At 41.9% G+C, this 13375-nt stretch overlaps 1 protein-coding gene across 1 annotated transcript; it reads right to left on the minus strand.

Annotated features, from left to right (window-relative positions):
- Positions 1 to 458: 458 nt before the first annotated feature.
- On the minus strand, positions 459 to 10532 carry plekhd1 (pleckstrin homology domain containing, family D (with coiled-coil domains) member 1). The gene is made up of 13 exons (XM_084569462.1): positions 10341 to 10532; positions 8425 to 8518; positions 8215 to 8304; positions 7156 to 7232; positions 6902 to 6993; positions 6773 to 6825; positions 6587 to 6681; positions 6404 to 6497; positions 4768 to 4964; positions 2961 to 3093; positions 2520 to 2664; positions 1455 to 1598; positions 459 to 631 (listed from the first exon to the last, which is right to left on the minus strand). Exons 1-13 carry the CDS (start codon positions 10493 to 10495, stop codon positions 471 to 473), a joined length of 1530 nt encoding a protein of 509 aa, XP_084425588.1. The 5' UTR covers positions 10496 to 10532; the 3' UTR covers positions 459 to 470.
- Between the last annotated feature and the right edge of the window lie 2843 nt (positions 10533 to 13375).

Below are 13375 nucleotides of genomic sequence, written 5' to 3' on the forward strand. Positions count from 1 at the left end.
TCAGATCATCAGCTGTAGTTTCTAGTCTCCCTTTCCTGCAAATTAAAAGTTATTTCCTTCCTCCGTCGTCCTTTAAACTGTTGTCTTCAGGGTTCTTTAGATGAAGAGAAAAGTCAAACAGGAAAGAGCAAAACCTTCTACGTCAAGAAGACACTACATATTTGTCTTTAATTTGACTTCTAGGTGCATTAGAAACACAGTCAGGATCTAGTTCCCTGTTTAGTTCCTGTGCTTGTGTAGTTCCTGCAGCTGTTGGGTGAAAAAGTGCTACAAACTCATCGGAACATGAAGGAACTCACAGCAACTTAATTTTCACAATCCATTAAAACCTGCAGTGACTTTCCATCCAACAGACTTCTGTGTACATTCACCTACAAATATTTCAATGGTGGGTTCGTTTTAATCGTGGTTTCTGTTGCTAAGGACCGCTCCTCCTCTCTTTCTTTCTTTTTTACCCTCCTCCTCCGCCCTCAGTCCTCGGGTTTGTTCGTGCCGTCCTTGCGGGCGATGATCTTGTAAACGCTCTCTCTGAAGCTGCTGTCGGAGGTCAGCCGCCGGGCCGTCTCCCTCAGCTCCTGCATGCTGTCGCTGTCGGCGCTGTTGGCCACGGCGAACGACTTGGAGTGTTGCACTGTGGGGAGGCGGCGGGGAGTGGGGGCAAAAAAAATAACAAAATCCAACAGTTCAGACTTCTCAAATGTGACAACTTGTTGGTTTTCTGCATTGTTCAAAATCTGTGAGTTTGGGGCTTTTGTTTGGACAAAAGTACTATTTAAAAGACACGAACTGGAGCTTTGGAAAGTATATTTCCAATAATGTAGAATAATTAATTAATAATGTTCAGTTGCAGCATGAGTCTGCAATCCTATAGACTAAAAACACTGCTCTTACTGCTGGTATTAGCTAAAGTTGCTACTCATGGTAATCCCACTAGTAATAGAGCAACTATTGGCTGGAGCCTATCCCAGCTGTCATTGGGCGAGAGGTGGGGTACACCCTGGACAGGTCTCCAGTCTATCACAGGGCTAACACAGAGAGACAGACAACCATTCACACTCACACCTACGGCCAATTTAGAATCACCAATGAACCTAACCAGCAAGTCTTTGGACGGTGGGAGGAAGCTGGAGTACCTGGAGAGAACCCACACAGACACAGGGAGAACATGCAAACTCCACACAGATAGGAACTAGTCGGCCCGTGGGTTAGTGCTAACCACCACACCACTGTGGTCCTAGATTTACATTTCTATTTCATAATTTAGGCGTAAAACAAACGCTTCACATACGTGTTTCTGCAGATGTAAACAACACCTTGTGGAAATAATGGACTGCCTCAACAAAAATACTACTTCCTAAGTGTTATAATTGTGATAATAGTCTAAGTTTTACAGCATTCATCAGCTCAGTCATGTCACCTGCACTCTGTCAGGCCATGTGCGTCAGCAGACTTACACCAGTGGCGTCTGGAGGCTCTCTTCTGGATCCGGCAGCTCTTGATTCTGCGCGCGGCAGCTTTGTGAAGGTACACGGCGTTCTTCATGATCGACGGGAGCTTCGCCTCGATCTCCGCCGCGCAGATGCATTCCTCAAAGAACTCTGGATAAACACAGATAGACAGACAGACGGGCGTGAGGTATGAATACAGGAGGCTTGTTACCTAATCCATGAAAAAACAACAAAGATTTAACCAGGAGACAAGTTTGGAAAATGATCAGAAGCTTTTATCTGTAAGTAAATAGATCAGTAGATCACTGAACAGGTATGTGCCTGACCCTTGAGCAAAGGTTCAATGTAAACTTTTACATTTCCTCAAAGATCGTGAATCGTTGGATAAACCCCCTCACACCCTTTTGTTTGTTAATGCACATATCTGTACAGTTCCTTTTCTATTTAAAACTGTTCCTTCTTTATTTAAATCCAGAGTTTTTACTCCTCCACCTACAGTGTATTATTTCTCACCTGTGTTTTTGTTCATTGCACCAAATACCAAGACTAATTCCCTGCTTGATTGAGCATAAGTGGCTGATGTGTTTTGGTCAAAAAATGTGTCATCTATTAGATTTTAGCATTTAATTACCTTTAACAACAGATTTTATCTGACATGAGACGTCCATGTTTGATTTTGTCTTAGTAGTAAGCCAGATATATTGGAGCTTACAACAACAATCTCTTATAATTAGGAGTTGTAAAAAAATGTCATGCAAAGACTTAACAATCTGTCAATCATGACTTAACTAACATGTCTAGATTCAGATTTTATCTTCAGATCAAGAGAAGTTGAACAAAATCAACTCACTTAAATCTAATTTTGATTTTTCTCTCTCTCTCTCTCTGCATGATGTGCACGATTAGATTTCCTATAATAACCTGACCCACATCCATCCAGATTTCTCCAAGCATCCATTCATCGTCTTTTAATTTTACTGCCCACTGAACTTAATTCAATCATGCGGGCTTGCGGCACATAATGACCGGCTAATCAGACGCAGACAGACGGTCCCAAGTGAACCCACTCACTCCTCAGATGAGTGACGTCCCCCTTCATCTTCTCGTCTCTCTCCTTGGTCCGGTCCAGTGAGTTCAGGCCTTTCTCCAGGTCCTGCAGAGCCTCCTCGGCCTGCTTCAGCTTTTGCTCCAGCTCCACCCGAGACTCCATCTCCGCCTGGGGCACACGGGAAGCACAGGAAATTTAAGAGCTGAGTCAGAAAATATTAGCTGATGTATCCTGTTGCTGATGAGTTTCAATCTTTTATTAAAGGAGACTACAAAGTATTATCTTAAACAGAATGAATTCAGGTTGTTGTTGGCTTCACGTGATACATTTTTAATGTTTCTCTTTTCATCTGCCCGTGAGGACGAGGAATAGCATCTCATCTGAACCTCTGGCAGCTGATTAGTGCGGTGACCTCTGCAGAGGTGCAGCTGCAGGCGGAGAGCAGCTGAGTCACGCTGCGTTACCTTGAGCTCGGCCTCCGTCTGCTGCTTGTCCACGGTGAGCTGAGAGAGCGACTGCTGCAGCGTGCTGGCCTGAGACGAGTAGTACTCCCTCTCCTGCTGCAGGACGTGAGCCCGCTGCTCGTTCTCTCTGAGCCTGAACAAAAGAAAACATTCAAATCTAAAAACACGGTGTCCTATTGCTGGAATTTCAACGATGCTAATGCTTTCTTTTTGAGAACTCTGTGAGCCAGTTGTTTTGCCGTGCATAAACATAACATAAACCTGCAAAGTCATTTCAAGGATAAACTTTATTTTAAAGAGTTGAAAATATTTGGTAACATTTTCAAGATGAATGTGTGTTCATGATATTTGCCTTACATCTCAGGTAAAACAGACTAAATATATATATATATGTATATATTTTTTTTATCATGATAGGATTATGAAAAGGGGGGAAGAAATAATAAAAATGAATCACAAATTAAGACCTGAAACATATTTGAATATTACTTAAAGGTGAACTACTGTTTTTTACAGTACATTTCTGGCATAAAATACCATCATTTATTCACCCATATAACTTTGGTGTAATTTGTATTCCTTCGGGAGATAATTAGATCAACGTATATCCATATAGTGGGAGTGACTGGGGCACCGAAACGCAGCCTCTAAATAACGCATTATCTGCCGCGAAACTCGTTGATTTCACCAATATTTTGTTATCGTACGACCCCGGATGATGATAACAGGTAAGTCTGGACTCAACGGGGAATAGCACTACCGTATCATAACAAAATATTGGTGAAATGAACGAGTTTCGCGGCAGATAATGCGTTATTTAGAGGCTGCGTCTCGGTGCCCCAGTCACTCCCATTATATATCTAATTATCTCCCGAAGGAATACAAATAACTCCAAAGTTAAATGGGTGAGTAAACGATCGTATTTTATGCCAGAAATAAGGTGCAGGTTGTAAAAAAACAGTAGTTCCCTTTAAATATAATTTTTTTTATAAAACAACAATGAACTGAAAAATCGAAACTTTTAAATGATTTAGTTTTTGAAGCTGCAGCCGTATCTTCTGTCTAAGGAACACATGTGTAGTGGCTGCATCATTAACAATACATGTTTTCAATGAAGTCTGATTAAGATTATCTTTCTGCAAAATTATTTTAATGTGTTTTTTTGTTTTTGAGCAAAAAAAAAAATCAAATAATAAACAGTTTGAATAGTTTACTGCTTCATAGCACATCAATAAATATAACCCTAGTTATTTTTTTTATACTGTATTGATCCCACTAATGTAATGTGGAATTTATTTTTCTGCATTTGACCTATCCATCCGTTAACACTGTGGTGTGAACACTCGGAGCAGTTTGGAGGTTTAGGAGGTTTCTAACCACTGCTCCACAGAGTTGTAACCTCCATCACATTTACCGGTATTTGCAGCGTGGCTGTACAGTGTGTGGTTATTTTCCATGTCGACCGTACGTCACAGTTTTGTGGATGGCACACAACATGGAGACAGTGAAGGCCGAGCTCCAGTGATGGCGTGCATGTTTCTGAGTTTATAACTCAACGTTAGTGCTGCACGGTCAATAACAGCTGCTGTAATATCCCTCTTACTGCCGCCGATCAATGAGCTGGTTGCTTTGGGATCAATACACATTTCCACTAGTAGTTACATGCTCTGGACCATTAGCACAGAGGTTCCCTGAAAGAGCTACAGTCACTGACATACAGTAGGATCATGTGTTACCTTTGACTGTTTGGGTAAAAGAGACCACGGTGCCGTTAATCCCAGCCTGATTCTGCTTTTTATTCACTCACATCTCGTCAGCCTGCTCCTTCTCCTTCAGCAGGAGCTTCATCTGCTCCTCGATGTGTCGCAAGTCCCGCAGCAGGTCCCCGTCTCCGAGCTCCTCCTCGACCTCCGACCCCTTGCAGGCGGGCTCTGAGCTGTCCTTCTTCACCTCCTCCTTCACCCCCAGCAGCTCCAGCGTCCGTTGTTTCTCCTGTGAGAGCTCCTGAAGGACGGAGAACAGGAGAGATTCAGGTCCCACTCGCTGTAATTCATCTAAAAAGATTGAGTCTGTGTTAGTTTCAGTTATAACATCTAACCTTTCATTTACTACATTAACAGAAAGATTAATTAAACTCTGAAAGCTCAGGAAACTTTCTTCAACTTTATCCATTTCTCTTCACCACAAATGATCTTTTCCAAAACATTATTATCAACCAGAATCAAAACATATGAATAAAAGAAAGGTTTGTAATGAACTACTGTGTATATGGATATTATAGCTGGGATACACAAACACACATATTGTGAAATCGGCTTTAAAATTTGAGGAAACTCAAAATTTAGATCTTAAAAAAGTTCTAGGAAAACTGTCCTTTGCATTAAATACTGTAGCTTTTGGAAAAAATACATGTATACCTCTTTTATTTCTATTGTCCGCTCCATTCATCTGTGTGTCTGGCTATTAAATGTGAAACTATAACCAGAAGCTGACTGGATCAGTTTAGCATAAAGACAGTCAGCCTGGCTCTTTTACAAACGTAGCACCTTTTAAAACACATCCTGTAACACCTCAAACAAATCATTTATCATTCACTCATAGCAGATTAATCCACTGACATCTTTTTATCACCTTATTTACGCTAAAATGAATCTGTAATGATGAAGATGCTATTGTTATCAGGGTATCTGTTATTTTAGTGATGACTGTGAAATACAGATATCCAGACAGAGCTCCTTCCAGGCCTTTATTTATAAAACTATGATTCTGAGAGTCACTATAATTTAGTATTATCAGTAATTAATTAAGTTAACATTGTTGTAAATGTTCATAACTCTCCCTCTGGTTTTGGAGATTGTCGCATGGACCCACTCAGAGCAGAGACTGGAGCCAAACACTAAACTTCAGCTCCTTTTAACGTGTTGTCAAAGTTACTCTGCCCCGTCTTTGTCATAAGTAAAATCATATTTTATATACAGAACCTCAAAGCATCTACTAGAGTAGGTACGCACTATGGCGTTACGGTCTACGTAGGGTCTGCGCTGTCGTCGTAGCTACTGCGTCAAATTGCGTGGAAGCCTAAACCGCCGATTATGTTTATGTTGGTGTTGAGATGTGAAGAAATCTAGAAGTCACATTATTTCCTGTGGTTTCTCTTTGGGTCGTGAAGCAGTGGCTTTGAGGCGTCCTCTTATTTTAGATGGGTCCAGACAGCGTGAGACACCAGCACAGTGAGAGCTGTCAACCCTCTGATTGTAATCCTCCTCATGGAGAGGTTCATTGATGTTATATTTCAGGTTAAAAGCCTGAAGCTCTTAGGTTTTGTTACACAACTCATTACATCAGCAGCTGTAAGATTACATGATCTGATCAATAAGTAAATCATTCTCATGCATGATGCAGATCTTAAAGAGTCACAGAAAGTGTTTTCTCTCTTTAAATACCTCAATAGACTTCTGCAGCGCCACAGTCAAGCAGCTCAGCTCCTCCTTTTCACACTCAACACCTTTCAGGGACTGAGCCGTGCCGTCCAGGTCGCTGCAAAGCACACAAAGCCATGACTTCAATGTGTCCGTGTGGTCTCACCGGAAACTGGAAAAAAACATGAGCGGAGAAGAGTTTCTCACAGTTTGATCTGCTCCTGCTCTGCCTTCAGCTCCAGCACCACCTCCTCGTACTTCATTTTCTCCTCCTCCAGAATCTGGTTCAGGCGCTCCAGCTCCTGCACAGACACACAGATGAATGGTCTGACAACACGGTCTGATGATGGAGTAAAGTTGAGTTTAATTACAAGCTCACAGAAAGGGCCTCACCTCTCTCTGCGCCCGTTGATGACTGAGCTCCTCGGTCTCTTCCATCAGTTTATCTGGAGGACAGAAAACATTTCACACGACCTTTCTCTGTCTGCCTTTTAAATGCTCATCTGGTTCTCTCTTGTTTACCCAGATATTCCTGCTTCTCCTTGGCCAGCTGCAGCCCCTGAGCCTCCAGACTCTCGATCATGGCCTCCCCGAGCTGGGCGTTTTTCCACGTGCTGTCGATGAGACGCAGTGATTTGCAACAAAAATGAATTTCCAAAAAGCTAGCTGTGGCTGACAAAAGGGAAAAAAGACTCCTAAGGCTATTAAATAAGCAGTAAAGATAATACAATCACATGAAAACTGGGTCTCTGAGGGTTATATCCACATATACTCACACTTTCCCCGACTCCTGGAGCATCTCCATCCACTGGACCTGGTCCTCTCCAGACTCAGCAGCCAGGACGATGGTACCCTGGGGGGTAAAGAAAAACGAACACACACCCTTTTACATCCTGTCAACAGTCGCTTCAGGCAGTAAAATACAAAGTGGATTTCCATCACGGGGCTGCAGAGGCTGTGCAGTTTACAGTAGGTCAGTCCATTATGTGTCCCATTTGTTGCAGGACTACGCAGATTTCTTGCATCACTGCAAGATCGCGGAAGAGCGCAATTTATTTAGCATACAGCTAATGGTGTATTTGCAAAACAAATAAATGATAAATCACAATTTCAGGATAAATATATTGTTGCACGTTATTTGTCTCCAGCTTTCTGCTTGTGTCTGTCTTAAACTTACGGTTTCTGACCACAACATTAGTTATTTATCGTCATCCTTTGTGGTGATACTGGGATTTTTTTTTTTTTTTTTTTGATTTTTTTTGCAGATTTGCATTTGTACACTCCCTTTTAGCTCAACTTTGGGTCTCCACCAGCACTGCTGCATGCTCCACAGTGTTCACCCGCTGGTTTCTAGCTCTGCTTGTCAGATGTTCGATGCAGAGGAGGTAGAATTTGTACCATTTGTGGAGCTTTTTAACTGAAATCTGCTTCCTGCTAAGGCCGACGAGTAACACTGTAGGTGCAACGGCTCAGCAACTAGTTTTAAAATGTCACTAAGAGAGAGCACAACTTAACAAACACAAAGAGACACAATTAAATAAGTAGATTTTAGTACATGGCGCCACCACAGAGTTCAGCCACAGACTTATTTTGCAAAATGGTCCAAATTGGTGCACGAAAAACTGGAATACCCTGGCTTTTAGCAAAGTAAAGTAAAGGTATATCCTACATTTCCCACAATGCAACACAAACACATCTCAGCAACTTCGGATTGTTTTTACATCATCATAAAAATGTCTCTCCTCTCTGTTTTAAGCTTCACTGCATCTAATAAATTCCGATGCGATGACGAAATCTTTTGCTGTGAACCTATCGTGACAGGCTCATGTTCTTACAGTGAAATCTTCAAGGTTGACCACGATGGCAAAGGGCATCCCCATGTCCTCGTTGGCTGACACCACACATCCTCCCAGAGGAATGACGCCCTGAGACAGACAGGAAACACATCAGCTAGAATCAGACCGGGCTGATACCCTAGTTTGGCTTTCTTCCATTTAACGGGCTTAAACTATTAAAAACGGAAATTTTCCATCAGCTGTGCTCACCTTTGGGTGGATGTTGAAGTACCTGTTGGTCTCAAAGCTCCTTTTCTCACTCTCTGCATAGTAGAGCAAGAAGCTGTCCTTGATGATGAAGAATCTTTGTACCGAGGAAGACAAGGAAAGCAGCAGTGAGTCAGACCTGTGGGGCTGAAAGGAACCAACGTTCTCAACCCATGTTCTCCATATAAAACGCACCAGCTCATCGTTAAGCTCTTTGCGGTTTCCCTTTGAGTTTCATCTTGTTTCAAGTCATCACTGAAGCCCTAAAATGTTCAACGATGGGTGAAATATTCAACCCAAAGAAATGCTACGGCTGCAGTACACATTTTCACCAAAAGCAATCCTGAAACAGTTCAAATGACACCTTGTTGCACGGTTCAGGTGCACCAAGTTAAAACAAGTGACCAGAACACGCAGAATTTAAGTTAATTTCCTCCTCAACACTGGTCTGATCATATCACAGAGAGCTAGGAGACGTTGTCTTCAATTGTGCTGCATTTAGGTTGAGCACATTTTGTGTGAAACTTGCAGAATATAAAGTTCTCTGTCCTTTTTTTGCATTTTGTGTCCACAAGAGAGTATCTCCTCATAAATATCCAATAAATCAAGTTTGTTCTTACTCAAATGTCAATATTGGCATTGCCCTAAAAAAAATCATGTTTTCCAGAATAAATCCAGTTTTGTCTCCTCTAATCAAATCTTTGTAAGAATGAAAAGTCTCTTGTGAAAGCCTTTTAGCAAAGTAAAGTAAACGTATATCCTTCATTTCCCGCATTGCAACACAAACACATCTCAGCAACTTCCTGCTTTTGGACCAAACTGCTCTAGAACTGCTCTGCTTCCACAGTCTGAGTAGTAGTGACTGAAACTCTTTCAGTGCGTCTCTCACCCATATATAATTTTTTTTTTTTTGACACTGATCGGTAGATTCCTATCAAGCAAACCGTCTCCTCTTTTTCTATTTAAGCCAGCATCAGCAGCAGCAACAACAAAAGCCACTAAAACCTCTGAGCTCAACGGTTCTAGTTTGGCACAGGAATCCAAACGAGCATTTACTGAATTTAGACAACGAAACAGTTTTAGCCGTTATGTAAACTAAGAGCATTATTATTATTATGACATAAGGTACAGATCCAGGCAGTTCACCCAAATATATGCTCCTGTCAGGATGCACTGGATGCACATCTTCATGTCCTGTGGTTATATAAAGCGGTCCTCTGTGCACGAATGTGTCAGGAAATAAATAAATCTGATCAACCAACGGATCGATTAGAAAAAAAAACACAGATTTGTTTTTCAGCTGCAGCTCAGATCCTTAAAAAGCCATTCATTTTCTGTAACTGCTTGTCCTGTGAAGGGTCGCAGGGAGACTTAAGCCTATCCCAGCTGACATTGGGTGAGAGGTGGGGTACACCCTGGACAGGTCTCCAGTCTATCGCAGGGACAGAGACAGACAACCATTCACACTCACACCTACGGCCAATTTAGAATCACCAGTGAACCTAACGACCTGGGAGGAAGACACAGGGAGAACACGCAAACTCCTCACAGAAAGGCCCCAGATTCGAAACCAGAACCTTCTTGCTGTGAGGCATCAGTTCTAACCACCACGCCACTGTGCCGCCTGCTAAAAAATCTCTTTCCAGAAAGTAGAAAATGTAGCATAATCATGCAGTGTCAAATGCTCATCTGTAAAACATTTTTGTGCAGATGTTACTTCCTTAGTTTACCCTTTTCAAAAACAAAACATCTTGCTTAACATTAAAAGAAAAGCATTCAAACTTTTTTTTAGACACTAAAGGAAAAGCTGACTTTCTCCTAAGGTCTGAGTCCAGGTTTTATAAAGTAGAATGACCATCATTAAAGAAAAAACAAAACAAACAAAACAAAAGCAGGCAGAAGTCACCCCTAGGCCTCACCTGCGGGACCACTTGGCCGACGGCCGTCCGAAGGGCCTCTTCCACAGCACCCCGTGCAGCTGCACCTTGGTGCTGATGTCCAACACTTCAGAGTCTGACTGCTCCATGGACGACCAGGGCGAGAACAGAGAGTGTCTGGACGAAGAAGTGAACATCCTCTGGGAGGTGGGGCAAATAAAAAAAAATAAAAACCTATCAATAATATAAAAAATAAAAAAAACTGTGCACACAATGCAGTGAGTCAATAACAATTAGTCTGACAACACCCAATACCACACATGGAGGTGCAGCAGGGACAGCCTCGATGCAGAGCAGGAAAAAGTAGCAAACAAATCCCAATAACTCAGCAGGGTGGAATGATGCAGCTGCCAATACGCAGCTGGAGGCAGACTGACTGCACCGCACTGATGAAAACAGGATGAGAGACGGGAGGGAGAGGAGGGATGCAGGGGGGGGGGAGGGAGAACGAGTTGCTAAATCTGAAGCCGGTCGATACATATTCCAGCCAGTAAAAGCTGTTATTCAGATTACAGCACTCGCAGAAAGCAGAGTCTTCTCCAGCTATTTATTGGCAGGTAGCTCTCCATCCATCCATCCATCCACCCATCCACCCATCCATTACTCCGGCAGTGAATTAGGGGGGACATCTGTGGCAGAGGCCGCACGACTCTCTAGCAAAGAGGATGGAGAGAGATGGAGCGGCTTTAGTGTCGCCGGTATCAGATTAATTTACAGGACATGTGTCAGGCTGGATTGACTGCAGATTATAAAGATACTGACAGCTCAGCCTCAACAACTGGGACACGGGGGGAATGCGTGATCCTGCAGACTTTCTGATGAGATAAGATTTATTTGTCACATGCACAGTTATACACAGCACAATACACGGTGAAATGTATTTTTGTACCTGCAGCCAGCAGTCAAAAAGCAAAAAAAGTAATAATTGCACATAGCACACAAGGTAAAATAAAATAAACTTGAAAGGCCAAAAATATGTATAATATGTCAATTTAACCGGGCGCCAGACAGACGATTATTTCCTATCCTTTAAAATCTCAGGGTAGAGAAAATATATTTAAGGCCTAAAGGAGATGACAACGATCCCAGTACAAAAGAAATAAATGTTTTTTCATTAACTAGAATTTCAGGGCAACCGAAAAACACGGCAATCTCCTGAGGACATGACTTACAACAACAAAACACTTTTCAAAATGTCCCCACGTCATCAATCAGTGACATAAATTAATTACCACAGGTGACGACCCCAACAGTTCAATAAAAGTTAAATGCCCCACAGTACAAACAAAACCATTTCAGTGTTCCCCAGTCCATAAATCCAACGTACCCCCACCTCCAAAGTTCTTGCAAAATCGAATAAAATATTCCAAGTCCAGACGAAATGCCAACCCAAAGATCAATGCTGATGTGTAATGATATGCATCAAAGTGTGTTTGAGAAAGAAAAATGTGAAGGATAAGAAGAACAGGAGGTTAACAATCCCCAGACTGGAGGGTAGTCCTGCTACCAGAAGACTTTCAGTGCCCTGCATGCAGAACATTTTACTGTTTCAGTGTTCCCACATAAGGCTCCAGATTACAAAGGCTGACTGGATTCACCCACTCTGGCTTCCTACGTCCTTCCTTTTTCCAGTTCTTAGCACGTATACATCTTCTTTAAACTATTTTTTGGGGTCCCCTACACCACACCCTGTCTCTCTCACCACACAGGAATCACTTGTCTGCTGCCTACGGGGCTCTGATGGTCCGCTCCGCTGAACGGGTCACCCTTTTGCTTGGTGCAATTACCCATCCAGGTGGTGATGCTCCCACACTCAATGGTGCAGGGGTAAAAAGCTCCTGAGCATCTTGAGAGAGAGCGTTAAGTCTCTGAGGCGACTGAGGAGGAGGTAGAGACGCTGCCTGGCCTTCGTCACCATGGTGTTCAGGTGACGAGTCCATCATTTCACCTGCAACTGAGCATTTACGTCTGATAAATAACTTCACACCAAAACACTTTCACCAGTTAAAAAAACCTTTAATTTAGTCGTCATAAATCACTTTGCTTTACAACTGATTTTCACAACTTAAAAGTACGGAAATAAGGCAAGACTCATTGTGGAATGATAGAAAAGCAAAATAAAATTAACTATTAAACCTTTTCCCTCCACAACTCCTCTAAAGTCCAGTCAGCCTCTGTAGGTGCCATTTTTTAAATTTTTTTAGCTCGACAAGATGCAGAATTGCACATATGCACAATGTTGAGTGATCGTCTGTGTGCAGCAGGGACCAGGCTCTAATAGAAGACTTTATGTCATTTAATTTGAAGGAGACAGTGGCTTCGTATTTCTGGTACTTCTAACTCAAAATGACTTTCTCATCTTGCCTTTGTGGTGCAAAAGTGTAGTCCAGGATGCACATCTGGTCACATCTAATTTATTAAGGGTCCAATAAGCTTCAGGAAACTCTAAATCCATAAAAGAACATTTATTTTATCCTAATTAAGAGATTTATGTTGTTTTTTTGTTTTGTTTTGCTGCACAGCAACATGAGGCCGGTCTTTTCCTTTTAAACTTTAAACCTTAAGAGAGGGAAGTAGCCGACATCGGTGAACTTTAAAGCCCCTGAAGAGAATTTTCTCAGTTGCTTCTTATTTTTAATGATGGGATTTTATGTTAAAACATGATTTTTCTGTGAAAACTGCATCAGTTTTGGTCGTTTCGTTGCAGCTCATCAGGGAAATACCGGCGTCTCCTCACGTACCGATCACAATTTAATATTAAAATGACAACACTCAAGCTGCCGTTGCTTTGTTTCACCACCATCACATCTGATCCAACCACATTATTAAAGTCCTGACGAGGCATTTTAGCTTTGGAAAATGTTAAGATTGTAAACTTTTAAGCTAGTTAACGATACACGTAGCAAGTACTCCATTAATTAACAGACAGTTAATTAATCTGCAATAATTCTAATAATCAATTAGTTTAATTTCATTAAAAGCCAAATATCTGATGGTTTTTATTGTCATTTTTCTTA

This window comes from Chelon labrosus, assembly GCF_963514085.1.
Source record: "Chelon labrosus genome assembly, chromosome: 20".
Taxonomy (NCBI): Eukaryota; Metazoa; Chordata; class Actinopteri; order Mugiliformes; family Mugilidae; genus Chelon; species Chelon labrosus.

Bases quoted from the DNA above. Each gene is read 5' to 3' on its own strand.
- plekhd1 (XM_084569462.1), bottom strand. From the start codon at position 10,495: ATGTTCACTTCTTCGTCCAGACACTCTCTGTTCTCGCCCTGGTCGTCC. The intron at 8,305-8,424 runs GTGAGCACAGCT...TGTCTGTCTCAG, and splicing joins ACTTCAACATCCACCCAAAG to GGCGTCATTCCTCTGGGAGG. The intron at 7,233-8,214 runs GTAAGAACATGA...TTTACCCCCCAG, and splicing joins TCAACCTTGAAGATTTCACT to GGTACCATCGTCCTGGCTGC.